Source organism: Myotis myotis, unplaced genomic scaffold (genome assembly GCF_014108235.1).
Source record: "Myotis myotis isolate mMyoMyo1 unplaced genomic scaffold, mMyoMyo1.p scaffold_m19_p_61, whole genome shotgun sequence".
NCBI lineage: Eukaryota > Metazoa > Chordata > Mammalia > Chiroptera > Vespertilionidae > Myotis > Myotis myotis.
In genome coordinates this window covers 127,807-155,169 of record NW_023416370.1, presented here as the reverse complement: position 1 = coordinate 155,169, position 27,363 = coordinate 127,807, and the positions used below count along the sequence as shown (strand labels likewise).

General features: G+C 62.9%; 2 protein-coding genes and 1 long non-coding RNA gene across 3 annotated transcripts; 1 reads left to right on the top strand and 2 right to left on the bottom strand.

Moving 5' to 3' along the window:
* Positions 1-2,308: 2,308 nt before the first annotated feature.
* Positions 2,309-3,042, bottom strand: LOC118659612 (insulin-like). Its single transcript, XM_036315841.1, has 2 exons — positions 2,856-3,042; positions 2,309-2,442 (listed from the first exon to the last, which is right to left on the bottom strand). The coding sequence occupies exons 1-2, from the start codon at positions 3,040-3,042 to the stop codon at positions 2,309-2,311; spliced, it is 321 nt and encodes a 106-aa protein (XP_036171734.1).
* A 7,923-nt stretch (positions 3,043-10,965) lies between these two features.
* On the bottom strand, positions 10,966-17,621 carry TH (tyrosine hydroxylase). The gene is made up of 13 exons (XM_036315844.1): positions 17,466-17,621; positions 15,991-16,203; positions 15,007-15,181; positions 14,685-14,773; positions 14,431-14,498; positions 14,082-14,132; positions 13,579-13,724; positions 13,184-13,319; positions 13,002-13,071; positions 12,613-12,669; positions 12,324-12,419; positions 12,061-12,194; positions 10,966-11,368 (listed from the first exon to the last, which is right to left on the bottom strand). The coding sequence occupies exons 1-13, from the start codon at positions 17,553-17,555 to the stop codon at positions 11,209-11,211; spliced, it is 1,485 nt and encodes a 494-aa protein (XP_036171737.1). The 5' UTR covers positions 17,556-17,621; the 3' UTR covers positions 10,966-11,208.
* Positions 16,210-27,087, top strand: LOC118659615. Its single transcript, XR_004968645.1, has 3 exons — positions 16,210-16,729; positions 20,114-20,308; positions 26,966-27,087. It is a non-coding gene; the product is annotated as an uncharacterized LOC118659615 (long non-coding RNA).
* Positions 27,088-27,363: the final 276 nt, after the last annotated feature.

The following is a 27,363-nucleotide window of genomic DNA, read 5'->3' as shown; positions in this document are numbered from 1 at the left end:
CCGCTGGGGCCGCAGGGTCATTAGGACTTTAACAAGGGGCCTGATGGCCCTGCTGTCCCCACTAACCTGAGGCCAACGTCTCCCCGTCTCCCCGGCACCAGGCCATGTTTCCACATCATCCCAGAGAGCTGGGGGGCGGGGGGGCTCTTCCTGCCCAGCCCTGGGCTCCCCCGCCCACACCCCGCACCTCTGGTCTGCCCTCCAGGCCCTGGTGGTCTGGCCGTGGGACTGGGACCGTGAGGGACATCGCCTGTGTGTGGGGACCTGGCGTATATGAATATGTGTGCTCCCCCTCTTAGCGCTATGTGTTTTAACCAGGACCACCTCCCCGAGAAAGGTTGTTCCCAGTTTAGGGATTAACAGCACTAAGGAAGAGAAGAAATCAGTAAATCCCCCTAGTGTTACAGAAATACCATGTACTACTTATGAAGAACTTGGACCAAGACTGTTGGCAATAAATTTGGGACTGGTTGGGCCCACATCCCCAGGGGTCTGCCCACCAGGGAAAGCACCAAAGCCTATCCCCCTGGAGACCCACCGACACAGGGCAGTCCCAGGGAAGGCAAGCAGCGGGGCTGGGAGGACATAACCTTTACTGGGTAGGATAAACTCCTTCAGTACTTCCTTAACCTATTAGTACAGCAGTGACCTTGGAAGAGCCCTTGTGATTGAACACAAAGATTAACCTAGATGACATTTAAATCAACAGAACTAGATAGAGACCGGATATTTGGCAAAGGTCAGATAAGAAACAAGGAACTGTAGAACCTTACCCAAAACATACCATGATGTGATTATAGAGGCCTGCTTATGGGATCAAATGGTATAAATACAGATGTAACAGGACAATAAAAAGAACCTCGCTATGCTGATCAACTGAACGCTGCCTCCCTGTCTTTCCTTCTTCGCCGACTCCGTCCACACCTTTGGGAACCCCTGGACTGCTGGGCCTGGACCCCAACGTATGGCGCCCGAACAGGGACCCTTAGGTAAGCCCCCCATTCCTCTAGGTAAGCCCCACTGTCGGGACGGATAGGACTCCACCGTAGGAAGTGGGTGGATAGTTTTCGCCGACTCCGTCCACACCTTTGGGAACCCCTGCAACAGGATTCCCCTAGGTAAGCCCCTCCCCACTCCATTGAGAACCCCACACTCGGGATGGGTAGGACTCCACCTGGGTGCTGCAGACCCCCCTATAGAGAATAAGTAGGGTAAGAAGGTGGATAGTACAGACCTTAGATTGAGAAGATGTGCCATACTGAGTCTAAAGAAAAAACACTCCGTATTGATCTTTTAACACATATGCTGCTAGCACAGGAGTTAGGTACAGATTGGCTTGGCCCATTGGCTTGGCCCAGTGGCTGGCAGGCTGGCCAGGCCTTGGTGCGGTCAGGTCACCCGCTGACTTCCCTGGCTCCCTGGCATGCCAGGCGGTGGCCTGAGGGAGTGCCCAGAGGAGCCACCTGGGCTGCCATGGGTGCTGAGGAGGGTGAAGACCTGGACCTCGAGGGTCCTGGGGGCATGTCTGGGGGTGACCGCCGGTGTGGGGTGGAGGGAGTTGGCTGTCGGGGGAGGAGAGGGCGGAGGAGGCGGGGTCCAGGCCTCAACCCTGGGCTGTGGGCTGTAGCCTGTGGGGGACACAGCCCGGAGGCCCAGCACGGGGTGCCAGGGGTGCTTCCTGTCCTGTCCTGTGTCCCCCAGGGCCCCGGGGCTCCTCCTGCCGGGTCCGGGCTGGGGTCCCGGGCTGCCGAGCCCACCCTGAGCTGGGCAGCATCTCATCCCCTCCCTCCTCCCTCTCGGCCCAGCCTCTCCCCTCCAAGGGCCCCCCTCAGGAGCACCCCAGCAGCAGGCTTCTCTGCCTAAAGTGGTGCAACCTCCTGAACAGCCCCATTCTGTTCCCCCAACAACCCCCGGGGCCCGAGCGCTCGGGGCTGAGTGAAGGCTCAGCTCCCTGTCAGCCCCGGCCCCAGCTTCCCGAGACCCCCCCTTCTCTGTCCTCTTCTGAAGCGGCCCGGCCGGGAGTCCACCAGGGACCAGGCAGGGGACCGCGGGCGCTGAAGGAGCTGGCCACCTGGGGACAGTATCGCCTGCCCAGGGCACCTGGTGAGTGTGGAGGAGACTCAGAGGGGCAAATTCAGGAGAAAGAGAGTGGGGACTTGGGGGTGCCCCATGGCAGCCATGGCCAAGGTGGCGGCCCCTGTGCCTCCCCCACACACCGCACAGACCACTCAAGCATGGCTAGTTCAGGGGTTTATTGGATCTCGGGAGCAGGGAGCGGCCAGGCCCAGGGTGGCTGGGCGCGGGGGGCCTAGTTGCAGTAGTTCTCCAGCTGGTAGAGCGAGCAGATGCTGGTGCAGCACTGGTCCACGATGCCGCGCTTCTGCAGGATCCCCTCCAGGGCCAGGGCCTGCGGGCCGCCCGCGCCCATCTCCGCCTCCCCCCCTGACCAGGAGGAGAGACAGGGATCCGCCATCAGGGCTGCCCAGGGATCCTCACCCCAGCCCAGCCCCGAGTCGACCTGGGGAGAGTGGGCCCTGTCGCCCAGGGTGGTCGCTGCATTTTGCCATCGGGCCCCGGGCCACCCCACACAGCCTGCCTTGCTCCTGGTCCCCACAGGCATTCGGGCAGGAGAGGGGGGCACCCCCATGGCCAGGACCGGACCCCAAGACGACACTGCCGGGCAGCTGCCATCAGAGGCTGAGGGAGCAGGCGGGTGCTTGTCTGAGGGGGCCTGGAAGGAAGGGAGGGGACACGCCCGCCTTCGGGGGTCACCCACTCTCTCCCCCTGGAGCCGACGTTGGCCAGGTAGCCAGTCCCTTTAGGATGTGACCGAGGGGTGAGGGGTGGTGGCTCACCCTGCGGGTCGGGCAGCTCCCGGCGGTCCTTGGGTGTGTAGAAGAAGCCGCGCTCCCCGCACACCAGGTACAGAGCCTCCACCAGGTGCGAGCCGCACAGGTGCTGGTTCACGAAGGCCTGGGAGGGAGCGGGTGCCCAGAGGGCCAGCAGGGCAAGCAGGGGCAGGAGGCGCGTCCACAGGGCCATGGCCGGGCGTCGAGAACTGGGGACGGGTGGGGTCCATGGCAGTGAGGGGCCTGTGCCCGGCGGGGACCCCCCACCCAGTGCTCACCCTCCAGTGCTTTGAGGGAAGAGCCCGCATCCTGGACAGCCCGGAACCCTGGGCCTGGGAGACAGCCCCTTCCCAGATGGGCAGTCCCGACCCAGACGTGCAGCCGGGACCCAGACGTGCAGCCTAGACCCAGGCGGGCATCCCGGACCCAGCAGCGCAGCGTCCCTGACCCACCTGCTTGCTGACGGCCTGTGGATGCAGTGGGTCCGGAGGGCTAGGCTGGGGGCTGCTGGGTCCAGCCTGCTTTATAGCCCCACCTGGCCGGCCGTTGGCGCCCCAGGGGGTGACAGATGGCCCGAAGGCTGAGGCTGCACTTTCCAGACCATTTGCCCTGAGCGGAGTGTGCTGGGTGCGCAGGAACCCGCCTTGGCCGTCAGCACCTCTGGGGCCATGGGGTCATTAGGACCTTAATGAGGGGCCTGATGGCCCTGCTGTCCCCACTCAGCTGAGGCCAGCGTCTCCCCGTCTCCCCGACACCAGGCCATGTTTCCACATCAGCCCAGAGAGCTGGGGGGCGCAGGGGCTCTTCCTGCCCAGCCCTGGGCTCCCCCCGCCCACACCCCGCACCTCTGGTCTGCCCTCCAGGCCTCTGGGTGGTCCAGCCACAGGGCTGGGACCGTGAGGGACCTCTCCCGTGTGTGGGAAGCCGATATAGGGTTAAGCCTCGGACTGACCTGTTGGCAAAGTCACAAGCAGGTCTTCCGAGTCTTAAACATACCAATCTGAGAGGTGGCCGCCGATTTACATGCACGGTCCTTTAAAAAATAAAAATGGGGAATTTGCTGGAAGCCGGTCCACCCTTGCTGCTTGACGCAGTCGCTGCAGGGAAGAAACATCTGCACAGCTTATGTTTCAAGGGACCTAGCCTATATGACATATGTGTGCTCCCCCTCTTAGCACTATGTGTTTTAACCAGGACCACCTCCCCGAGAAAGGTTGTTCCCCCAGGTTAGGGATTAACAGGACTAAGGAAGAGAATAAATCAGTAAATCCCCCTAGTGTTACAGAAATACCATGTACTACTTAAGAACTTGGACTAAGGCTGTTGGCAATAAATTTGGGACTTGTTGGGCCCACATCCCCAGGGGTCTGCCCACCAGGGAAAGCACCAAAGCCTATACCCCTGGAGACCCACCGACACAGGGCAGTCCCAGGGAAGGCAAGCAGCGGGGCTGGGAGGACATAACCTTTACTGGGTAGGAGAATCTCCTTCAGTCACTTCCTTGTAGCCTATCAGTAGAGCAGTGACCTTGGAAGAGCCCTTGTGATGGAACACAGAGATTAACCTAGGTGACATTTAAATCAACAGAACTAGATAGAGACAGGATTTTTGGCAAAGGTCAGATAAGAAACAAGGAACTGTAGAACGTTACCCAAAACATACCATGATGTGATTATAGAGGCCTGCTTATAGGATCAAATGGTATAAATACAGATGTAACAGGACAATAAAGAGAGAACCTAGCTATGACGATCACCTGAATGCTGCCGCCGTGTCCTTCCTTCTTCGCTGACTCCGTCCTCACCTTTGGGAACCCCTGGACCTGCTGGGGCTGGACCCCAACATATGGCACCCAAACAGGGACCCTTAGGTAAGTTCCCCATTCCCCTACATAAGCTCCCCCTGCACTCGGGACGGATAGGACTCCACCGTAGGAAGAGGGTGGATAGTCTTCGCCGACTCCATCCACACCTTTGGGAACCCCTGGAACAGGATTCCCCTAGGTAAGCCCCCCCCTATTGAGAACCCCCACACCTGGGATGGATAGGACTCCACCAGGGTGCTGCAGACCCCCCTATAGAGGATAAGTAGGGTAAGAAGGTGGATAGTACAGAACTTGGATGGAGAAGATGTGCCATACTGAGTCCAAAGAATGAAGACTCTGTATTGATCTTTGGATTAAGAAGATGTTGCATACTGAGTCTAAAGAAAAAAGACTCCATATTGATCTTTTACCACATATGCTTGCTAGCAGAGGAGTTAAGGTTACTCCCAGTCAGACGGAACGTTTTATACAAGAAGTATGTCCATGCTTTTCTGAGGAAGGAAAGGTAAATGCAAAGGCATGGGAGAGGGTAGGCCCAAGGAGCCTTATCCTTAACCCCACTGCAGCCTTTCCACCCCGGGAAAGTGGAGGATTGGCAAGCTCTCCCTGGGGTGATAGATCAGGACTCAGGTAATAGCGGAAAGCGCCAATCCTACTCTTAAAGTGGATACAAGAGAGCATTTGGGGTTTTTCTTTTTACTGCCTGCTTTGGATTGAGTAAATGCATTTTACTTAGTTTTAACACATCAAAGTTAGCTCTTGACACAAAGAGAAGAACTGACAATTCCATCAATATAAACCTTTTCTAGAAAAATAAAAAAAAGGGGAGAAACCAAGATGGCGGCATAGGTAAACACCGAAATTGCTGCCTCCCACAACAACTTCAAAAATACAACTAAAAGACAAAATGGACATCATCCAGAACCACAGGAAGGCTGACTGAGTGGAAATTCTACAACTAGAAGGAAAGAGAAAAGCACACTGAGACTCAGAGGAGATGTGAAAGTAAAGTGCAGAGGTACGGAGGCACGCTCAGAAAGGGCTGGCAACTGAGGATGCGGTTGTCTTTTTCAATTGGGAGGGAGTCTCAAGCTCCCAACTGCTCTGAACTCTAGTTCCGGGCAAGTCTTTGGGGACCCAGACTCATACAGGGAGAAACTGGACTGTCTGGCATCAGGCAGAACTAGAGGGCGACTTTCTCTCAGAGGTGCTTGTAGCAATTACCAGGACACTGAGACACAGGGCTTCTTAGGGTAGGACTGAGGAGAAGCCATAGCTGTTTGCTCCGCCCTGTTGATTCCCTGAGACCCCGCCCCACCCAAGCTGTGCACAGAGGCTTTTGCATATGAATGCCCTGGCCCTTTGCAATCTGAAAATTACCTAACAAACTGCAGCTGGGTCAGAGAGACTCAGAACTTCCAAAAGAAGGCCCAAGGCCCCACAGCAGCTTGCATTGCTTCACAGCTGGGCCTCATCTGGGCACCTCCAAACCCCAAACAAAGAAGAGGAATCTGCAGATCTCTCCATAGCTCCTGCTGGGTAGCCTCAGGCAGAGGCTAAATTAGCACCTCCTTAGAGATCCAAGAGCCAGTGTACCCAGTGGTCAGAGTGGGACCATCCAGATTACAACTCCTCAGATCCATAAGGGACACACTCAGGGGGCAGACTCAGTGAGCACAAAAGCCCCACTGAAGCAAGTCTTGCCCCAGAAGGGTGTCTCCAGCACAGGGTGTCTCACTGCAGACACAGCTGATTCTCACAGCCAATTGGCCTGGAGGTCAATTCCTCCCAGTGATACCTACAACAATCAAGGCTTAACTACAACAAGACTGTGCACAAAGCCCACAAGGGGTGCACCAAGAGTATCCACCTCAGGTAATTGGGGAGGCTGAGCCACTGGGCCCTATAGGACACCAAGCACAGAAAGCTACTCTACCAACACAGGGAAGCATAAAAAAATGTGGAGACAAAGAAACAGGTCACAAATGACAGAAATGAAGGAAAGCAAACTACTGGATATAGAGTTCAAAACCACAGTTCTAAGGTTTTTCAAGAATTTTATAGAAACCACCGATAAATTTAGTGAGACCCTCAAGAAATCTAGTGAGACCCTTGAGGATATGAAAAAGGACCAGCTAGAAATTAAGCATACACTGACTGAAATAAAGAATATTATACAGAATTCCAACAGCAGGCTAGAGGATCGCAAGCATCAAGTCAAAGATTTGAAATACGAAGAAGCAAAAATCACCCAACCGGAAAAACAAAAAGAAAAAAGAATAAAAAAATATGAAGATAGTGTAAGGAGCCTCTGGGACAACTTCAAGCGTACCAACATCTGAATTATGGGGGTGCCAGAAGAAGAGAGAGAGCAATATATTAAAAACCTATTTGAAGAAATAATGACAGAAAACTTCCCCTACCTGGTGAAAGAAATAGACTTACAAGTCCAGGAAGTGCAGAGAACCCCAAACAAAAGGAATCCAAAGAGAACCACACCAAGACACATCATAATTAAAATGACAAGAGCAAAAGACAAAGAGAGAATCTTAAAAGCAGCAAGAGAAAAACAGCCAGTTACCTACAAGGGAGCACCCATACGACTGTCAGCTGATTTCTCAACAGAAACTTTGCAGGCCAGAAGGGAGTGGCAAGAAATATTCAAAGTGATGAATACCAAGAACCTACAACCAAGATTACTTTATCCAGCAAAGCTATCATTCAGAAGTGAAGGTCAGATAAAGAGCTTCACAGATAAGGAAAAGCTAAAGGAGTTCATCACCACCAAACCAGTATTATATGAAATGCTGAAAGGTATCCTTTAAGAAGAGGGAGAAGAAGAAAAAGGTAAAGATACAAATTATGAACAACAAATACACATCTATCAACAAGTGAATCTAAAAATCAAGTGAATAAATAATCTGATGATCAGAATAAATTGGTGAATATAATAGAATCAGGGGCATAGAAAGGAAGTGGACTGACTATTGTCGGGGGGAAAGGGGTGTGGAGGTGGGCGAAGAGACAGGACAAAAATCATACACCTATGGATGAGGACAGTGGGGGGAGGGGGTAAGGGCAGAGGGTGGGGTGGGAACTGGGTGGAGGGGAGCTATGGGGGGAAAAAGAGGAACAACTGTAGTAATCTGAACAATAAATATTTAATTTAAAATAAAATAAAAACAAAGAAGGGGGAGAAGAATGTTATATGTTAAATTTTTAAAAAAATGCAATGCAGAGGGTTGTACAGCAGCCAAAAGGCATCGGGCCTCCTAATAGCCTCTGCGGACTCAGCCTGGTAGAAGGATACACAAACCAGACAGGAGTGCTACCAGATCAGCAATGATTTGGGGAAAAGGCTGCGTTTTGTATCTTTCCAGGAGCAGCAGTGCAGACAGTTTGGTACCAGAGCGTTACGAGCGTCACCACAATGGAGCCAGAGAAGCTCCTGTCCCATCGTTCCAAAGACTTAGAGTTGCCCCGATGACAGAGAAGCGGAAAAAAGAAGAAAAGGAAGGCTACGACGCAAGGGACCGGGGTGCCAACATGGGGTCAGCTGACGGAGTTAACAGCTGAGGCTAAATCAGCCAAAGAAACGTTCATTGGGCAGAAACTCACCTCTGCTGTTTGCATGGCCATTGTTTTATTATCCTTACTAGTTTTAAAAATGTTATGTTTAAGTTTTAAAATGTTCTGGGTTTTGCATTGGCATTGTCTTGTTACTGTTTTAATAGCCAGAGTTTTGTGCTTGATGCTTAAGTTTTACTTTCATTATGGTAGCTTTTTGTTCTTGATGCTTAAAAACTTTCATTATAGTAGCTTAAAATATAAAAGAAGGGTGAGATGTGGGGAGCCGATATAGGGTTAAGCCTCGGACTGACCTGTTGGCAAAGTCACAAGCAGGTCTTCCGAGTCTTAAACAACTCAATCCGAGAGGTGGCCGCTGATTTACACGCGCTGTCATTTAAAAAATAAAAATGGGGGAATTTGCTGGAAGCCGGTCCACCCTTGCTGCTTGACACAGTCGCTGCAGGGAAGAAACATCTGCACAGCTTATGTTTCAAGGGACCTGGCGTATATGGTGTATGTGTGCTCCCCCTCTTAGCACTATGTGTTTTAACCAGGACCACCTCCCCGAGAAAGGTTGTTCCCCCAGGTTAGGGATTAACAGGACTAAGGAAGAGAATAAATCAGTAAATCCCCCTAGTGTTACAGAAAGACCATGTACTACTTATGAAGAACTTGGACCAAGACTGTTGGCAATAAATTTGGGACTGGTTGGGCCCACATCCCCAGGGGTCTGCCCACCAGGGAAAGCACCAAAGCCTATACCCCTGGAGACCCACCGACACAGGGCAGTCCCAGGGAAGGCAAGCAGCGAGACCGGGAGGACATAACCTTTACTGGGTAGGATAAACTCCTTCAGTCACTTCCTTGTAACCTATCAGTAGAGCAGTGACCTTGGAAGAGCCCTTGTGATGGAACACAGAGATTAACCTAGACAAGATTAAAATCAACAGAACTAGATAGAGACAGGATTTTTGGCAAAGGTCAGATAAGAAACAAGGAACTGTAGAACGTTACCCAAAACATACCATGATGTGATTATAGAGGCATGCTTATGGGATCAAATGGTATAAATACAGATGTAACAGGACAATAAAAAGAACCTCGCTATGCTGATCAACTGAACGCTGCCTCCGTGTCCTTCCTTCTTCGCCGACTCCGTCCACACCTTTGGGAACCCCTGGACCTACTGGGGCTGGACCCCAACATATGGCACCCGAACAGGGACCCTTAGGTAAGCCCCCCATTCCTCTAGGTAAGCCCCACTCTCGGGATGGATAGGACTCCACCGTAGGAAGAGGGTGGAGAATCTTCGCCGACTCTGTCCACACTTTTGGGAACCCCTGGACCTGCTGGGGCTGGACCCCCACACCTGTGCTCCGTGCCCACCCCGCCCCCACAGCAGCTCCCCTGGGGCCCCCAGCACCCTGAGTGCTGTGCAGAGGGCTGAAGGTGGGACCAGCAGCCACGAGCCCTCAGGCTGGCCCCGTCTCCCACTTCACGGGGCCAGCAGCTCCCATCTGGGTTCCCGAGGACGGAGGGAGCCCCACCTTCCAGGACATCACCGTGCCCACTGCCCCACCACGGCCAGGGCAGACTGAGGCCTCTGAACGGGTGTGCAGGGCGGACGCTGGACGGGGAGGGCCAGCTGGGAGGGCTGAGCCCAGGGGTCAGTTAGGCTGGAGGGAGGGAGGCCGGTCACCAGCTCTTCCCAGGGGTCTCTGGGCTCAGAGCTGTCTGAGTGAGGGCCTCCCGGGCTGGAGCGAGGCACGTACAGGCTGGCAGGCTGGGTGCTGGGCAGGCGGGGTGCTGGGCAGGCGGGGTGCTGGGCAGGCAGGGTGCTGGTAGGCAGGGTGCTGGGCAGGCAGGGTGCTGGGCAGGTGGGGTGCTGGTAGGCGGGGTGCTGGTAGGCGGGGTGCTGGTAGGCGGGGTGCTGGCAGGCTGGGTGCTGCGCTGGTGGGGTGCTGGTAGGCAGGGTGCTGGGCCCTCGCTGCCCTGCAGGAAGTCCCCTCAGGGCAGGGGAAGGAGGCCCTGGAGGAGGCCGGGGTCTAGACCCCTCGGTGAGCTTGGGGGCATCTGACAGCCCAGAACCCACCTCCTCACCCACTTGCTGGGGAGACCAAGGCCGGAGAGGCCACCTGGGAGCCAGGTCATATTTGGGGAGCATCCCAGGTCCTGCTCTGGGTGGTGGGGTGCAGGGGTCAGAGGCAGCCATGCCCACCTGCTCCCCCGGGCTGGCCCCCTGGAGCCCCCTCCTCCTCTGTGTGGATCTTGGAGACCACACCCCCCAATCGGCACAGCTGTGACTCTCCAACGGCCAGCCCAGGCGGGGCTCCCCTGGGCAGGCAGCTCACCCAGGACCCCCTCGTCCTCTGGGGCTGCTGTGGGCTCAGGCTGGCTGGGCCTAGGGGACACTGGTGCTGGCCTGGGCTTCCCTGGAGGCCTCCCAGGAGGAGGAGGCAGGACGGCCTCTGAGCGAGGCCGAGAGGTGCAGCCGGGCCTGGGGGCACACAGACTCGGACACGGGTTGGCACAGGCTTCTTTCTTTTATTAAGATTGTGAATGGGCAGCACACAGTGTGGGGGGCACACAGTGTGGGGGGCACACAGCGAGGGGGGCACACAGCGTGGGGGGCACACAGTGTGGGGGGCACACAGTGTCGGGGGCTCACAGTGTGGGGGGCACACAGTGTGGGGGGCACACAGCAACGGGGCACACAATGTGGGGGGCACACAGTCAGGGGGGCACACAGTGAGGGGGGCACACAGCGAGGGGGGCACACAGTGTGGGGGGCAGCCAGTCAGGACAAGGACATCACAGGCTGAGCTGGGAGGCACAGTGGGGGCTGGCGAGGTGCCCTGGGGCAGCAGGGTCTCTGGCGAGCTCACAGGGGCAGGGGCAGGGGCTGGCGAGGGTGGGGAGACGCCAAGACCAGCCACCAGGGCTCACAGGGTGGCGCCCGCGGCCTTAGCTGATGGCACTGAGCGCGTGGGTGAGGGCGTGCATCTCGTCCTGGATGCCCTCCAGGGAGCTCCGGATGGCCCGGGGACTGTCCAGCACGTCGATGGCCTGCGTGTACGGGTCAAACTTCACGGAGAAGGGACGCTGGATGCGGGCGGCGTAGCTCCTGGGGATGGGCGGGCACGCACCCTCAGTCTCCGGGTGGGGACTCAGGGCCTTGGCGCGTAAGGAGGAGCTGGGGCGGCTGGGGCCGGGTCCAGGGCCTCCAGGACACCCCATCCCTCCCTGCGGCTCCTCACGGCCCAGCTCAGCCAGTCCTCCTCCTCCAGAAAGCCCTCCCAGACTGTGCCCTGCACGGTCCCAGTGACGTCTCTGTCCTTAAGCCTGCGCGTGGGGTCTGCTCTCCCTCCCCCGCCGGCACACAGCTCCCGGCCTCGGCTTCTCCCGGGACGGCAGGAGCCTGGCACTTCCCCAGGATTAAGGAGTGGGTGCAGCAGACTTAGCCCAGCTCCCACTGGCAACCCCAGCCCCAGGCCATGGGGACTCCTTGCTCCCTCCAGGCCCTCCAGGCCCCCAGCCCTGGTGTCCACCCTCCTCATGGCCCCAGCGGCTCAGAGGGCGGAGCTGGGGGGCATCGCACCTCCTCCTCACAAAATCAGACTCCGCCTCCCAGGAGCCTGGCCTGACCCGGCCTTGACGGGGCCACCAGCCTCAGGTCTCCCACTCCCCAGACTTTTGGGGGTGCTGCTGTGGGAGGGGTGTTGTAACGGAGGTGGTCAGTTTTCTCCTCTGTGAAATGGGTTTGCAGGCCGAGCCTGCGCCGGGCTCACCCGTCGGGGGCCCCGGGAGCCGGCCCACCTGAGCTTGTCCTTGGCGTCGCTGAAGCTCTCCGACACGAAGTAGACCGACTGGTAGGTCTGGTCCTGGTAGGGCTGCAGGGCGGCCGCGTCGGGGTCGAAGGCCCGGATCTCGGGCTCCTCGGAGAGGGCGTGCTGCGGGAGGCCAGTCACAGGGCACGGACTCTGGGGCGGACACCTCCTCCCCGGGGTCCTCCCGGAGGCTGGGCCGAGGCTGCCCTCCCGCAGGGACCCCAACTGTGCGCCGGCCCAGGGGGGTCTCACCAGGAGCTCCCCGTAGGACGACAGCAGCCCAGCGCCGTACGCCTTCACCTCTCCGTTCTGCTTGCACAGCCCGAACTCCACCGTGAACCAGTACAGCTGCGGGCAGTGTGGTCAGCGAGACAGCCCCCGACGGCCCGCTCGGGACCCCCCACCCACCCAGGCCCGTCAGGGCGGCCCCGTGTGAGGGTGATGCTCCTGGAGCAGAACAGAGACCTCAGTCCAGACGGACGGCCTGCCTGCACCCGGGCGTCCTGCGCCCACCCCTGGCCCCGCCGGGGAAGGGACCCACCGTGGACAGCTTCTCGATCTCCTCGTCCGAAGCGCCCAAGGATGCCAGGCCGATGTCCTGTGGAGGGGGCAGGAGGCTGACGGGGGCGCGGGGGTGCCTGGGCGAGGTGGGTGGGGGCCCTGACTCTGGGAACATCAAGGTCCCAGGACGGCTGCCTGCTGTTCCCGGCAGAGCCAGCAGGTGGCAGCACAGGCCATGGGCATCCGCCCCAGCGGGTCCCCGGCTCCCCACCCAGGAGCCAATTGGCAAAGGGAATTTCATCGTTCGTCTGAGGTGGTCTTCCAGGATCGGTCAGCGAGCACCTCTGGGTCAGGATGACCCAAGCGGCCCCCAGCCCCAGGCCTGCCCCTCCGCTGACCCGGCTTCTGGCCGAGGCCTGCAGGACACACCTGGGAGAACTGGGCAAAGGTCCGGTCGGCCAGCATGGGCACGTGCCCCAGCAGCTCATGGCAGCAGTCCCTGAGGGGGGGCAGGGAGAGAGGGGCGGTGGGGCTGGGGCTGGGGTCTGCCTGCTGGAGGCAGGCTCCCACCCCCCCCCCCCCCCGGCCGCTCCGGGCACCGAGACACTCACGGCTCAGGCGAGTGCATGGGCGAGGACGCGTGCCGGATGTACTGGGTGCACTGGAACACGCGGAAGGCCAGGCTGGCCAGGAAGTCCCGGGCGGACAGCAGGCCGGCCACCGGCCGCAGCTGGAAGCCGGTCCGCTCTGCACGGCCACGCGGGTGGTCAGGGCCCAGGAGAGTGGGGGAAGAGGGGTTGGTGGTTTTAGGCCCTCCCCTCTGCACCCCAGACCCTCCCCTCTGCACCCCAAACCCTCCCGCTGCACCCCAGACCCTCCCCTCTGCACCCCAGACCCTCCCCCTGCACCCAGACCCTCCCCACTGCACACCAGGCCCTCCCTGCTGCACCCCCAGGCCCTCCCACAGCCCCCCAGGCCCTCGCGCTGCACCCTCCCCCCAGCGCACCCTTGAGGAAGCGGGAGACGGCCTCCAGCTGGGGGATGCTGTCCTCCTGGTACCCACAGAAGCGCTCCAGCAGCTCGAAGGCCTCCAGGTGCTCCCGGCAGGCGTGCGTGGCGTACAGGCCCTTGAGGGTGGTGTACACCGCCTTCCTGCAGCGGGCGGTCGGCGGGTGGTCAGCGGGCGGTCAGCAAGCGGTTGGCAGGGACTCAGGCCTGGCCCGGCGCCCCTTGTCCCTACACTGAACAGCCCCCACTGGCCTCTCCTCACTCTTTGGCCACTGGGGGGCCCTCACCCCTGGTCTGAGAGGCTCCACGGGATGGGGGTGGGTGGACAGCCCTCAGCTCCCTGGACACCCCCTCAGGCCACCACCCCTTCAGGCGGCCATAGGGGCCTCGGCAGCCCCTCTGCACTGGCCTGGGTCTGCCCTCCTGGGGCCACTGCCCTTGGACCCGGGACTCCCCCAGGCCCTCCCTGTCCCTGCCCCTCCCTAGCCTGTAAAGTCTCACCAGGTGGCGATCTCCTCAGCCGTGTACTCCACATGGGGAATAGGGTCGCCGCTGTGAAGGGATTGGCAGTCGGTCAGGGGCCCTCGGGGGTGGGGGTGGGAAGGTCTGGGCTGATGTCCGGCAGGCTGAGTGGCCTCTGCTCCGTGCCTCGTGGGCTTGGCTGTGACTTGGGGACCCCAGGGGCAGTGGGGGAGGTGGTGGTGACCAGGACGCCCCTCCCTCCGGCCCCAGCAGGTCTAGGGTGGGCTGTGGGTGGGATGGGCCTGGGGTGGGATGGGGCCTGGAGGTGGGATGGCCCTGGGGGTGGGATGGGCCTGGGGGTGGGTCGGGCGGGGCGGGCGGCTCTCACTGGCGGTACTGGAAAGCTATCTCGGCGATCAGCCTCCGGCGCTGGCGGTACTCCTGGTCCGAGAAGCCCTGGCGGCAGAGGGGCCCCTCAGGAAGTGCCTGCCCTGCCCACGCCCAGGGGGTGCCCAGGGACCACACCTGCTTGGAGCCGGGCACCCCCACCCCCCAGGGTCAGCCCAGGGTCCTGCCCACCCTCCCGGCTCCAAGTGCAGGCGACATGGCCGGGGCCTGCGGGCCTGGAGGGCACCCGCTCACCGGGTGGTCCAGGTCCAGGTCAGGGTCAAACTTGGTGACCAGGTGGTGGCACTTGTCCAGCTCAGACACTTTCCTCGGGAACCACAGGACTGCACAGCGACAGACGGACAGACAGACAGAAGGAGGGGCCGTGAGCCTTGGGCCCTGGGGAGCGTGGCCCTTCCCCGACAGCCGGGGGCAGGGGGGCTGGGGCTGCGACACGGCTGGGGAACAGAGAGGCAGGGAGCGAGTCCCCGGCCGCACCCCCTGGTCACGTCAGGGTTCCCTCGGGGAGCCCTGCACCCCTGTGTCTCGGGGTCACGGGTTGCTCTCGTGGCCTCACCTCTGCTCTCCCCGGGGCCGCGCACGTCCTCCGCCACCCGGCGCACCGAGCTGAGCAGGTGGGGCAGGTCGGCGCTGGGCACCTCGCAGCGCACGAAGTACTCCAGGTGGGGGGCGCCCCCCCGCGGCCTCTGCGCTGGCCGCGTCTCCAGGTGCAGGATCTGGGCCTCGAAGGTCTGAGGAGCCGAAGCCGGGGAGCGGGAGGGAGAGGGGGAGCGAGAGCTGAGGGGGCGAGGGAGGCGGGCGTGGGGTCCGCTCGCCCTGCCCGGACCGCGGACCCTTTCCCAGCCCCGGGCAGGGCCTGTGGCGGGAAACGGGGCGTTGCTGCGTTTGTCCAACGGCAGCTGATGCCGCGGTCCCCTCGACCCGGCTTTCGGGGTGGCACCAGCTGTGTTCCCTGGCTCCACCCGAACGGCCTGACTTCCCACCGGCTGGCCGCCCCGGCCACTGTCAGAAGGTCCCGCCTCCCTGATGGCTGAGTGACACTGAGCCCGGGGCTGGCAGGAGGGTCTGCCACCGCCAGCCCCTGTTGCCTGGCAACCAGGGTGCTGGGTGTCCAGGGCCCTCCGGCCACAGCCATCTCGAGAGCTGGATGGCTGTCTGGCTATAATGTCATTTGGGCGCCTGTGCCGGGGGCCTGTCTCCTGCCCACCCTGCCCGGTGTGGCCAGAGCAGCCGACGCAGCCAGCTGCCACTTCAGCCATCAGGGGCAGGCGGGGGGGGGGGGGGGACCCTGACCCCCAGCTGCCTGCTGGGAGCCACGTCCACTCGTCCACACGTGCAGGGTGGCAGGCGTGGCCAGTGGTTGGGGGCAGCAGGGCTTGGTGGCCTCATGGGGAGCCCAAGAACCGGAGGTGTGAGGGGGCTGTGGGGTCCCCCCACGCTCCCCGCACCCTCTCCCCTTGTGCCCTTCGTGGCCTGGGCAGCGCCTGAGTCCCGCTCACACCGGCCCCCCAGTGCCCGCATGAGCGCCCTCCGCCCTCACCTCAAAGGCCTTCAGGGCGCGGGAGAGCGGGGCGGTCTTGGCCCCCCGCAGGGTGAAGAGCAGGTTGAGCAGTGCCTTCCCATCTCTCTCCACGCAGGCGCCGGCCCCCAGCGGCTCCCCGGGCTCCGAGGCGGCCGCCGCAGCCTCCGCCTTCTCCCGCTCCTTGCGTGCGTCCTCGATGAGGCTCTGCCTCCGTCCGATGAACCGCGGCGACTGCGGGACAGGGCGGCCGGCTGCACTGAGCGCCTGCTGTGTGCGCCAGAGGCCCCCTGGCCGGGCAGAGCCTCCGCCGGGCTCCTGGCCCCATGGGGGGGTCACCACGGCGCCCAGACGCCGCGTCGCCTGTCCCCAGGCCCGGCCCTAACTGGATTAGGGGACAGGAAGGAGCGGCTCGGGAGTTCATCTGCTGCCCTTGGCCCCAGATGGACGGTGGCCAGAGCCGGGGGCCGGGAGGGGCGGCGAGCACGGTGTCTGCGGGGCGGGGAGCGGCCCCCACCCGTCCACGCGCCCCCCAGCCTCTCCTGTGAGCGACCTTTGCTCACGGTCCCTCCGGCCCTTCTGCAGCACAGGGACACCTGGCCACACGTCCCCTCCATCCGGACACAGGTGCCCCTGTCCACAGCCCGTCCCCGAGACGGCCAGCCGCTCGGGCCAGCGTGTCTGATGCCCCTGACAGAGCTCCCAGGATGGACAGAGGAGGAGCTGCGTGGAGGGCTCACCCCTGGAGCTGAGCTTCCAAGTAGGTGCTGGTGCCCTCGGGTCTGGAACAGGGGACCCCCTCTCTGGTCCCCACGCGACTCAGGTGTGGACAGAGCCGGGGTCCTGGCCTCCACGGGGGGCTCTCCCCACGGCCCCCGAGAAGGTGCCTACACGTTAAATCTCTGGAACGCAGACCACACTATCACTCAGGGTCTAAAGCCAAAGCCCATTTAAACGTCGGGCCTGTCATTTCGGGTGTCCCTGGGGACGAACTGCAGGCCCCCCTTCCAGGCCGCCAAGCCCCTCCCCGCCCCCATCTCACAGAGGGGCCAGCCGAGGGGGGCTGCCCGGCACAGGCGCCCTTGAACTCAGGGCTCCCAAGTGGCAGCAGTTGGGGGACTGTCCCAGGGCTGTTGGGCAGGGGCTGTGGGACCCGGGTGCCTGGCAGGGGACGGGTGGTGATGGTGGGATTCGCCCCAGAATCCAGTTCACCCCTGGGCTCAGACCGCCATCCCCAGGGGCTGCACCCCCTTGGGCCCAGCACCCCCCATCGTGAGCTGTGCCGCGGCCTGGGACACCCTCGCTGGGTCAGACAACCCACCCGCCCAGATGCAAACACGTAGGCACGGGGTCGCCCTGGCAGCCCGGGCAGAGGAAGTGCCCGTGGCCGGGACGCCACACCGAGCCTGGGTCTGAGCCGCCTGCTGGACCCTGAGCCCGGGGACACCCAGGGTCCTGGCCAGTGTCGGCCAGTGGGCACCCGCCGGCTCCCTTACCATGATGGCCTCGGCCTGCTTGGCGTCCAGCTCGGAGACGGCCCTGCGGAAGCCCTTGGCCTGGGGCGCGGTGGCACTGGGCGTGGGCATGGCACCGTGTGGTCCGGGGCTCTCTCCACAGCCCTCGGCCGGGCCAGGCGGCCTCTTATAGGCTGAGCTGACGTCAGAGTCCCCCCGGGTCCCCCACCTCCCACCTCCCTCACATCCCTCTCCCGCCTGCTGCCGCCTGAGGGAGGCGGGAGAACGGGCTCTGTCCCATTAAATCTAATTGCCGCCACTGTCACCCACCCGAGGGCGGCCTGGCGGCTCTGAATCATCCGTGGGGCTGGGGACTGTGGAGGGACAGGCGGGGAGCCGGGAGGTGCTACCCAGGCACCCACTGGGGCTCGCTGCACAGAACCTGCATCTGGTGCAGGCGCCCGACACCACGCGGGGCGACCCAGGCTGCACCGTGGGGGTCGGAGGGGAGCCTGTCTTTCCAGATGAGTCTTCGCTTCACCAGCTCCCCACAGGGCCCCGCAGCCCATGGGCCCCGCAGTGCCTGGGCCCTGGCTGCCTGCAGCAGGGAGGGCGTGGACGGTGAACTGGGGACCCGCCGACCAGCTGCTCCCTCCAGCGGGGGTGGTCCTGGGGTGCGGCCACTGGAGATGGGCCCTCTGCGTCCGCAGCCCAGGGGGACCAAGTGGACACAGCAGGAGCCCGAGGCCCGTTTCCAGCCCCAGCCCCGCAGGTCGACCCCGGCTAGTCACCTTGTGACCCCTGTTCACCTCCCTGGCCCCTCCCAGAAACTTGGGGGCCGCCCACTCTTCCTCGCAGCCCCTCTCCTCCCGGACCTGCACTAACGGTGCTGTGAGCACAGCGTCTCCTTGCTCCGCAGCCCTCTGTGGCTCCCACAGCCCCGGGAAGTAGCCTGGGTGCTCAGCCAGTGCAACGGGGAGCACCTCCCACACCTGCTCCTGCCAAGCCCCTTCACCTGACACCCCACCTCCTCCTCCAGGAGGGGCTGGGAGTCCATGACAACCGGTCCTCACCCCTGTCCTCCTGGTGAGCTCCTACACATTCCACAGAACCCCGCTCTTTCTCACACCCAATATGAACCTCCCACCTCTGCCCTGCTCCTGGCTTTCCCTGCTTGGCAAACTCCCTGAGGGCAGGAACCCCACCAGCTTGGCTCACAGCTGCCTCCCGGTGCCCGGTGCAGGCCCTGGCTTGTCCCCTCTCCTGAACTCGGGGCAACTCGAGGACAGTTCTGCATGGCGTCTGCCTCCGGGCCCTGGCCCAGAGGAGGTCTTCAGTGGGGATGCGCGCCCAGCGGCACAGCCAGGACCTGCCCTGACCCCGGCATGGAGGGTGGATTCTAGGGCGCCCCCCCCCCCCCGTGTGAGCTGATGGGGTCTGAAGGCCTCCGCTGCCCAGGCCACATCCTACCCACCTGAGCCCCATGTCCCTGGCAGCCCCGCCTCCGGGCCGGTGGCAGCCCTGGGACCCCGAGGCTTTCGCGTGCCCCCTCCAGGAGGGCTGCTGGGGACCCCTAGTGACGCGGGGCCAGCCCCACCTGTTTGCTCAGCGTGGGTGCAGGGCCGGGCGACCGACCCGCCAAGCATGCAGAAGGGCCGGCCCTGCCGGCGTGGACTTAACCTTTCGGCAAATGTCTGCTGCCAACACAAACATTGTTTCTTAATTCCTGTCTGCCTGCGCCGGCGGGGAGCTGGGCCGGGCTAAGCTTTCTCGATTCTCCCCTGGGCCCAGTGACCCAGCCAGGGCCGAGGCAGGGCCACAGCCTCCCTGCAAGGGGCACGGTCCCCTCCCTCCGTCCGTGTGTCCCCTGGGTCGTGGGGAGCCTTTCCCACACGCTCAGGCGGCTGCTCAGAGGCGCTCCCCGGTCCTCTGGCTCCACCCCGGCGGCCAGGGCACCGCGCCACCTCCAGCCCCCTCCCCTGGCTCCCCTCTCGCCTCCCCTTCCACCCTCAGGGCCGCCTCCGTCCCGGCGCCTGGGAGGGTGCACGGCAGCATCAGCGTCCACGGCCTTCACCTGGAAGGTCCTACTGGGACGGATCCACAAACCGCCTGGGAGATGGGGGAACGCGTAGCTAGTGATGGGACAGCACTTTGAACAAAGCACTTCGGACGTTCCTCTTGAAATTATCGTGTTTTCTTTGATTACAAAATCCGCATTATTATGGTTAAAAATGCGGATTAGCCATTAACCGGTTAATAATGCGGATTAATTATTAACCACTTAATAGTGCAGATTAACTATTAACCGGTTAATAATATGGATTAGCTATTAACCAGTTAATAATGCGGATTAACTATTAACCGGTTAATGATGCGGATTAATTATTAACCGGTTAATGATGCGGATTAATTATTAACCAGTTAAAAATACAAATTAACCCTTTACTGGTTAGAAACGCGGATACTGGTTAAAAATGCAGATTGACCCTTTACTGGTTAATAGTGCGGATTTTGTAATCAAAGGAAACACGATAATTTCAAGAGAAACATCGAAAGTGCTTTTTTCAAAGTAACGTCCGTCGCCTATTACACATCCCCCATCTTTCAGGTGGTTTGTGGAGGCCGTCCCAATAGAACTTTTCTTGTTTTGAGGAGACCATTCAGAGACCCCATTTTCCACGTCTTCGTAGGCGTTGAAGCGCCGCTCAGAGAGTGCGGTGCCGTCGATCGGAGCACGTGGTCATCCGAGGGAGCAGCACAATAAAACAGCACCCGTGTCACGTGGCATATAGACCGACATGTGTGTAACTCCACCTACTGAGAAACATCCGCACGACTGACCGGTCCACCTCGCACGCACCCATTCTGCAGCCGGGATGACGGAGGTGAGTGAGCCCCCTGGGTCAGGCAGCCAGTGTCCCCAGCTCCCTGCCTTGGCCTCTTCAAGGGCCCCGTGGTGTCTGTGCCCAGGGGCTGGGCATGGCCTAACAGGCTGATGCTGCCAGCACCCCTGGGTGAGCAGAGACCCCGAAAGGGACCCCAGGGCTGGAAGGTGCTCTTTGCAGGAAGAGGAGAAGGGCGGGACTGAGGCCCAGGGGTAGGCTTTGGGGGCAGGAGGAGGAGGTGGGATGATGACGGATGTCGCCGTGGCGGGGCTCCGGCAGCCGTCCCCTCACTTACTCAGCCCCTACCTCCCTGTCCACCCCCAGCCCCCGCCCCAGCTGTGCTGAGTAATCACAGCTCCTGCCTGCAATCTGGAGGCGCTGAGCTCAACAGCCTCTTCCGGTGACGGCCTCCCGGGGACTTAATGGCCCATAATGACAGCGGGGCCCCCCCCCCCCGACGAGGGAGGGCGAGGGGCGCCTACATGGGCAGGGGCAGGGCCAGCAGTGGCTGCTGGGCTTTGTGGCCTCGGGGCTCTTTCCCAGGCCTGGGGGCTGCTCCCCTCCACCCCCAGCTGCAACCCCCGCCCTCCCCCGCTCCTTCCATAGTCCAGGCCCCCTGGGTGGGGGGAGGGGGCGGGGGGGCAGAGACAGCCGCAGAGGGGAGCGGCGGAGGGCGCAGCGCTGGGGCTCCAGCCCGTGCCTCTGCGGGACCCCCCCACCGAACACCCCATGGGCCCTGGCCGGTGCGGCCCAGTGGATAGAGCGTCAGCCCGCAGACTGAAGGGTCCCGGGTTCGATTCCGGTCAAGGCCACGTACCTCGGTGGCAGGCTCCCGGCCCTGGTCAGGGCGTGCGGGACGCAGCCAGTCGATGTGTCTCTCTCTCCGTCCCTCCCTCTCTCTTCCGCTCTCTCCAAAAATCAATGGAAACGTGTCCTTGGGTGAGGGTGACACAAAAAGAGAGAAAACCAGTGGGAACCAGCAAAGGTGCGCTCCGTGACCTGGGGTCAAAGGTCACTTCCCGGGTGTGAGGGGCAGAGGCTTTGGGGTCGCTGTGGGCATCCCTTGAGTCCTGGGACCAGTGTCCCTGCTCACAGGGGACAGGCCTGCCGGACACGGACACACCTGGGCACTCGGGCATCATGCCGGCCGGGCTGTCCCTGAGCCCTGGGGGTTCTGGCCGATGCCAGGGACGGTGAGGCCTGCCCCACCCCCTCCCAGCCTGGGCCAGCTGTGTGGGCATCTGCAGAGAGCACCCCCCACCCCCCCACCCCCCCACCCCAGGCTGGGGAGCAGGGTTAGGGGCACAGGCCTTGCCTACGCTGCCCGCCTCCCCCCTCGCCCAGTCTGGGGGCCCCCAAGTGTGGAGGGGGCGCAGAGGAGGATGGCCCGCCTCCCCCGGCAGGGACAGGGCCGAGATCCCCCGACAGGCGCTGTCTGTGGAAATGTCAGGGCAATTAGCTCGCGGAGGCGTCGGAGGAGAGAGCAGCGGCGAGAATATCGACGAGTCGGACCTGGGCCGCCTGCGGTCGATGGGGTGCATTTAGCAATCACGGGGCGGTCGGAAGCCAGGCCGGCAGCAGGGCGTGTGCGAGGAGCAGGCCGCGTCTCCGAGGGCACCCACCCCACCTCACACGGGCCTCCTGGCTCCCTCCCCCGACAAATCCAAGACCACCCCCAGGAAGGCTGCACCCCTTTTTCCTCCTCCCTGGTCTCCCTTCCGCCAGCACCCAACCCTCTGGCAGGGCCAGCCCTTGGGGGGGGCGGGCTCCTGCTCGGTGCTGGAGCCCCGCCTTTGGGGGCAGCGCCTTGTGTCCAGACTCAGTTTTTCCATCCACAGAGTGGGGGCGCCGGGGTTCCAGGCACCAGGGGTTGGCGCCCTCGGGCCTCTGGAGAAGCTCTCTGCACCCCCTCAAGGGCCCCCACCCTGGGTCCTTTCAGGGGGGTCTGTCCTGCCCAGCACGAGGCACGGGCACCCCTCCCGGGCTCTGCTGCCCCGATGGGAGGGCGGGCGGGCCAGGCTGCAAGGACGGCTGCCTTTGTGCAGGGGGCGTGTCTTCGGGTTCCAAAACGGCCAAGGGGACCCGTCAGGCTGTCCTTTCCAGGTGAGGGAAGCCAGGTGGCCAGAGGTCCCGTGGGACCCGACAGGGAGGGGCTGGGGAGGCCCAGGAGGGGGCGGGACGGAGGGCAGGATACGGGGCCTCAGGTCAGACCCCTGGACAGCGAGCGGTCTCGTAGCCCCTGACCACCAGCCACTCACCCGGGAGGAAGGGCAGACCCTCAGAGCACCCCAAGCTCACTGCACCTCCTTTACTGCTCACCCGCCTGTGGGGGGCAGGGTGCCGACCTCTCACCAGGCCAAGGGGGCGGAGGCTCAGGGAGGCCCATCCCCACCTGGAGGCCCCACCTGGACGTGGGCTGCAGCCGCTGGAGATGCCGGATGGCCAGGCCCACCCCCGGCTGTGCAGCTGGCCTGGGAGCCCCCCTGCGGTGTTACTGCTGTCTCTCTGTGTGCGAATGTGCACGCGTGTGGACGTGTGCGTGCACATGAGTGTGTGTGCGTGTGAGCATGTGGACATGTGTGCGAGTGTGTGTGTGCATGAATGTTTGTGCATATGAATGTGTTTGAGCCCGTGCATGTGTGTGTGTGTGTCCGTGTTCGTGTGCGTGCCTGTGGTCCGCAGCAGGGGCGTAGCGGGCCTGGCCTCCGGCTTCCCCTCTCTCCCTCGCACAATGTCACGGTCACGGCCACGGCTCCTGCCAGGTGCTTTCGGTTCCTGGGGTCCCTCTCCAGACCCCCCTCGCCCAGGTGCAGTGACTCAGCCTGACCCCCCCACCCCCACCCCCCGCACCTCCTCCCGGCTCGCTCGTGTCTGACAAATTAGCCGGGAGAAGAGCAGCAAACGACATTCAGTTCCCATTAGTCACTCGCACGGGCGACGGCCGCTGTGTTCTGACAGCCGTCAGGTCTAATTGCAGGACCAGAGCCCTCCCTGCCCGATGCCGCACCCTGCTGCCCTGGGCTCCGGGGCTCTTGGTGGTGAGGGGCTGCCGTGCCCTGCACCCCTAGACTCCCTTCCTACAGGGCCCCGCCTCCTGCACCAGACCAGCCCCCTCTCTGTGGGACTCCATGGCCCTGGGCTGCATTAGCAGAGGTCTGGTGGCCAGAATACGGGAGGGCACAGCCTTGCTCTGCACAGTGCGGGCCAGACCACGCCAACGGAGCACGCGGCGGCCAGTGCGGGTTCCTCGGGGCCCCAGGCTGTGCTGCACATTGCGGTCCCGGGCGGCCAGCACCTCTCTGGGCTCCTGGGCCCTGGGCCCACGCACAGCCTCCGTGGCGCTCACCCACACCGGCTGGGACGCCCGCCCCCTGGGTCCTGTTCCCTCCTGGCCCCTCACCCTCTTTCCTCCTGGGGCAGGGCTGCTGGCTCGGTGGGGCCTGGGAGCTGCTCTGGGTCCCACCTCGGCCCCACACGACGTCTTCAGGACAACACGGAGGTGCTGACTCCCTTCCAGTCAGAACAGGGGGCCCCAGGAAGCGCCCTGATCCTGCGGGTGACGAGTGGCCGACAGCGTGTCCGTCAGTGTCTCCTCCTGCTGTCTGTCCGCCCGCTCTGTAAGCCCAGCGCTGACACGGGAGCCCCAGGGCTGGAGTGGGACCCCTGGGGAGAAGGTGAGGGCGGAGAGGGGTGACCCGGGGCTCACACCGCCTGCAGGGCCGGGCCGTGGTGCCCGTGTGGGAAACGGAGGCCGAGAGGAACCGGATGTGCCCCATCATGTGAGAGGAGCCTGTGGTCCCCAAATGGCAACCCCTCCCTGCGGGTCTTCTGTGGGCAACTCCCCCCAGGGCTGCCTGCCCCCCGCCCCGGCGCCTGGTCTGGACCCTGGTGTGTGCACCCCCTCCCCTCCCCACCCCCCCACCAGCCTCCCTGCAGCTGGTGCCCTTCCCCGGAGCCCGCGAACCCCAGCTGGAAGCTCAGAGCCTCAGCCCAGGTGCTGCCCGGCCTCCGGCAGGGGGGGCCTCGGGCAGGGGGGGCCGAGTGGGCAGGGGGGGGCCGCATGGGCAGGGGCGCGGGCGCATCCTTGCAGGTGCTGGCAGCTAATCCCCGGCTCCGAAGGGGCTGACATTTCCAGGCTGCGCCTGCCACCCGGAGCCGTGACATTTAGACAGGGCTCATCCGCATGACGTTAGATGACTAGGGGCTGGAAAGAGTGCAGCTGACAGCCGGATCCTGAGCTGGTTTTTAATAAACTCGTCCTGGCTGAGCCGCTCCCTCCAGCCGCCCCCAGACCCCCCCCCCAACCCCGGGCCAGCCCGAAGCTAAGCCCAGGTTCCCCTGGGCTCCCACACCAGGGCCTGGTCCCACGGGGACCCCGAGAGCTGGGCTGTGGCTCCTTCTCATCACCCAGGGCCCCCAGGGAAGGGCTCCGTGGAGTCAGGAGAGGCCGCTCCACGCACTCACCGATGCTTCCCTCCTTCGTCCATTGGCCAGGACGCCCGCGGGAAGCGACAGGGCCAGGTCCTCGAGGGTCTGGTACCTGGTGGGGGAAACTCATGGAGGGGCCCCCGGAGGCGCCGGGCCCAGCCCCAGGCCGAGTCCCGCATCAGGAGCCTGGGGTGCAGGGACGGCAGGAGGGCGAGGACGGCACTCTGGGTGCTCCTCCCGCACCCCAAGGCTACTGGGAGAGGGTTCCGAATTCTTGCAAGGTCCCCGGCTTTGGAGCCAGGGGAGCCCTGTGCTCCCCACCTCCCCCTGCCCCGGTCCCGCCTTCCTCTCTCTGTCCGGCTGCTTCCCTGGGGAGGAAAAGCAGCCAGGATCCTGCTGTTCCACCCGTGGCCCCAGGGAGACCGCGGCTGGGGAGGCACCCTAACCACCCAAGAACCAGAAAAAAACGGGGTCCCCTCACCCCGTCTAATCAGGCTGGGAGCGAGGGGGCTGGACCCAGAGTGGCGGTGGTGAGTGTGCAGATGGGCCGGCCTTGGCGGCCGGGGTCTGCAGGCTGGGGGCCCCCGATCTCCGTCCACACTATGGGCTCCTTCCGTGGTGCCCTGATTTGGGGGAGGTGAAGTGGGGGTGGGGTGCAGCCCCTTCCCGGCAGCGCGGGGCCAGGGTCCCGAATTCATGGAACCACGCAGGGCAGCCTGTCTTTCTCCCGTGAACTGCAGGCTCTGCAGGGCTGGGCGGACCCCCTGGGGCAGGGCCGCGACCTCCCGGGCGATGCTGAGGTTTTGATATTTGTCAGGAGGGTCAGGGGCCACAAAGACGGAGGACGCTGCCAGGTCACATGTGGCGAGGCCCCAGGTGCCCCCGAGAAGCAGTGGGGGGGCTTGTGACCGCCTTCTGTGGAGGGTCAGCTGTGCCTGTGCCCGCGGCATCTCGAGGCCTGGGTCAGCGGGACTGGGGAGCAGCTCCAGCTGTTGGGGGGCTGGTCTGCCTGGGGGGCCAGCGGGGCTCCCTGAGGATGTCAGAGCGGGTTCCCAGCACGGTCCCCAGGAAACTCAACCCTCTGCCATCACCCCCCTGAGCGGGAGGTCAGGGCTGGAGGGGCGGGGCCTGGAGAGCCTAGCAGGCCAGGACCTGCGAGGGGGCAGCAAGACAGGGTTTGGGGTTCTGGGGGCAGGAACCCCTCTAAGAGGATCTCTTTCCTTTGGCTCCAGCCCCTCTGGCCTCCTGACCCCCGGAGGGCTGGGCCCACTGTCCACCTGGGCCTGTTCCTGTGCCCGACGGTGACCATCCTGTCCCCACCCGCCCCCGGGGGCCCAGGTGGGGGTCCCTATGGCTCGGGCTCCCTGGGGCCCAGGTGGGGGCAGGGCGGGGAGGACGCGCCACCCAGGCTCAGGGACGGAGCCGGCACCGAGGACGGGCGGGCTGCCACCCTCCGGAACACAGCGCCACTGACCCGATTACACGTCCACGGTGCACAGCCCGGGCCGGGCGGGCAGACGGCGCTGGCGGGCCCTGCAGACGGCCGCTCCTGCCTGTGTGTTCCCGCTCCATCAGCAGCACCGGCCGCACGGGCTGTTTGGTTCCGACGCGCTGTCTCCCATTCGGCAGCAAAGTGGACGAGACGGAAGCAGAGGCGCTGGCCCGCTCCCACGCGGCCGCCAGCACGGGCGTCGGGGCCGCCCCGTCACCCTCCCCGTCACCCTCCCCGTCACCCTCCCCGTCAGCAAGGCACACGCTCCAGGCGGCTCCCGTTTCTCCCGCTCGCCATGTGCCCATAACTCACCCGCCATTAAGGGCCCAGGGCCCGGCCGGCGGGGCTCAGGGGCTGAGCATCGACCTATGAACCAAGAGGTCACGGTTCGATTCCCTGTCGGGGCACATGCCCGGGTTTTGGGCTTCATCCCTGGTGGGGGGGGGGGGGGGGGCGTGCAGGAGGCAGCCGATCTCTCTCTCTCTCTCTCTCTCTCTCTCTTTCTCTCCTTTCCTCTCTGAAATCGATAAAATCAAAAATAGTCTGCTTAGAATTAAAAAAAAATAAATAAAACCAGTAAAAACATATTTAAAGGAAGGAAGGGAGAGAGGCCGGCACAGGAGGCGCAGGGTGAGCTGGCCGGGAGGGGAGGCGCCGGTCTCCCCACGATCCCGTATCTGCAGAAGCAGCTGCAGCTAATGGGCCGGGAAGCCTGACCTCCCCTTGTCTGTCCACAGTCACGGCCGCGGGGGCCTGCGCAGCCAGCACGCTGACGTCTCGCACGCACGGGAGGAATCGCAGGAACGTGGAGCCCTGAACCCCATGGAGGCCAGCGGTGGGGGGCCTGGGGGCCGGTGCAGTGCGCTCTGGGGGCTGGGTTGGAGGAGGGGGACGGGCGGGGGGGCCGGGGAGGGACCTGCCTGACTGCACTGTTTCTGGAACGGCGCCCAGGGGCCAGGCCACAGCAGGAGGAGCTGACGCCGTGTCCCCTAGTCCTGTGGACACTCGGCGGGCACACCGCACTCTGAAGGAGGGGCCATGTTTGTGGCTTCATATTCGTTATTAAAGGACCACTGTTTTGTCTTGTTTTAAACACCTAGGTTTTTACTGACTTCAGAGAGGAAGGGAGAGTGAG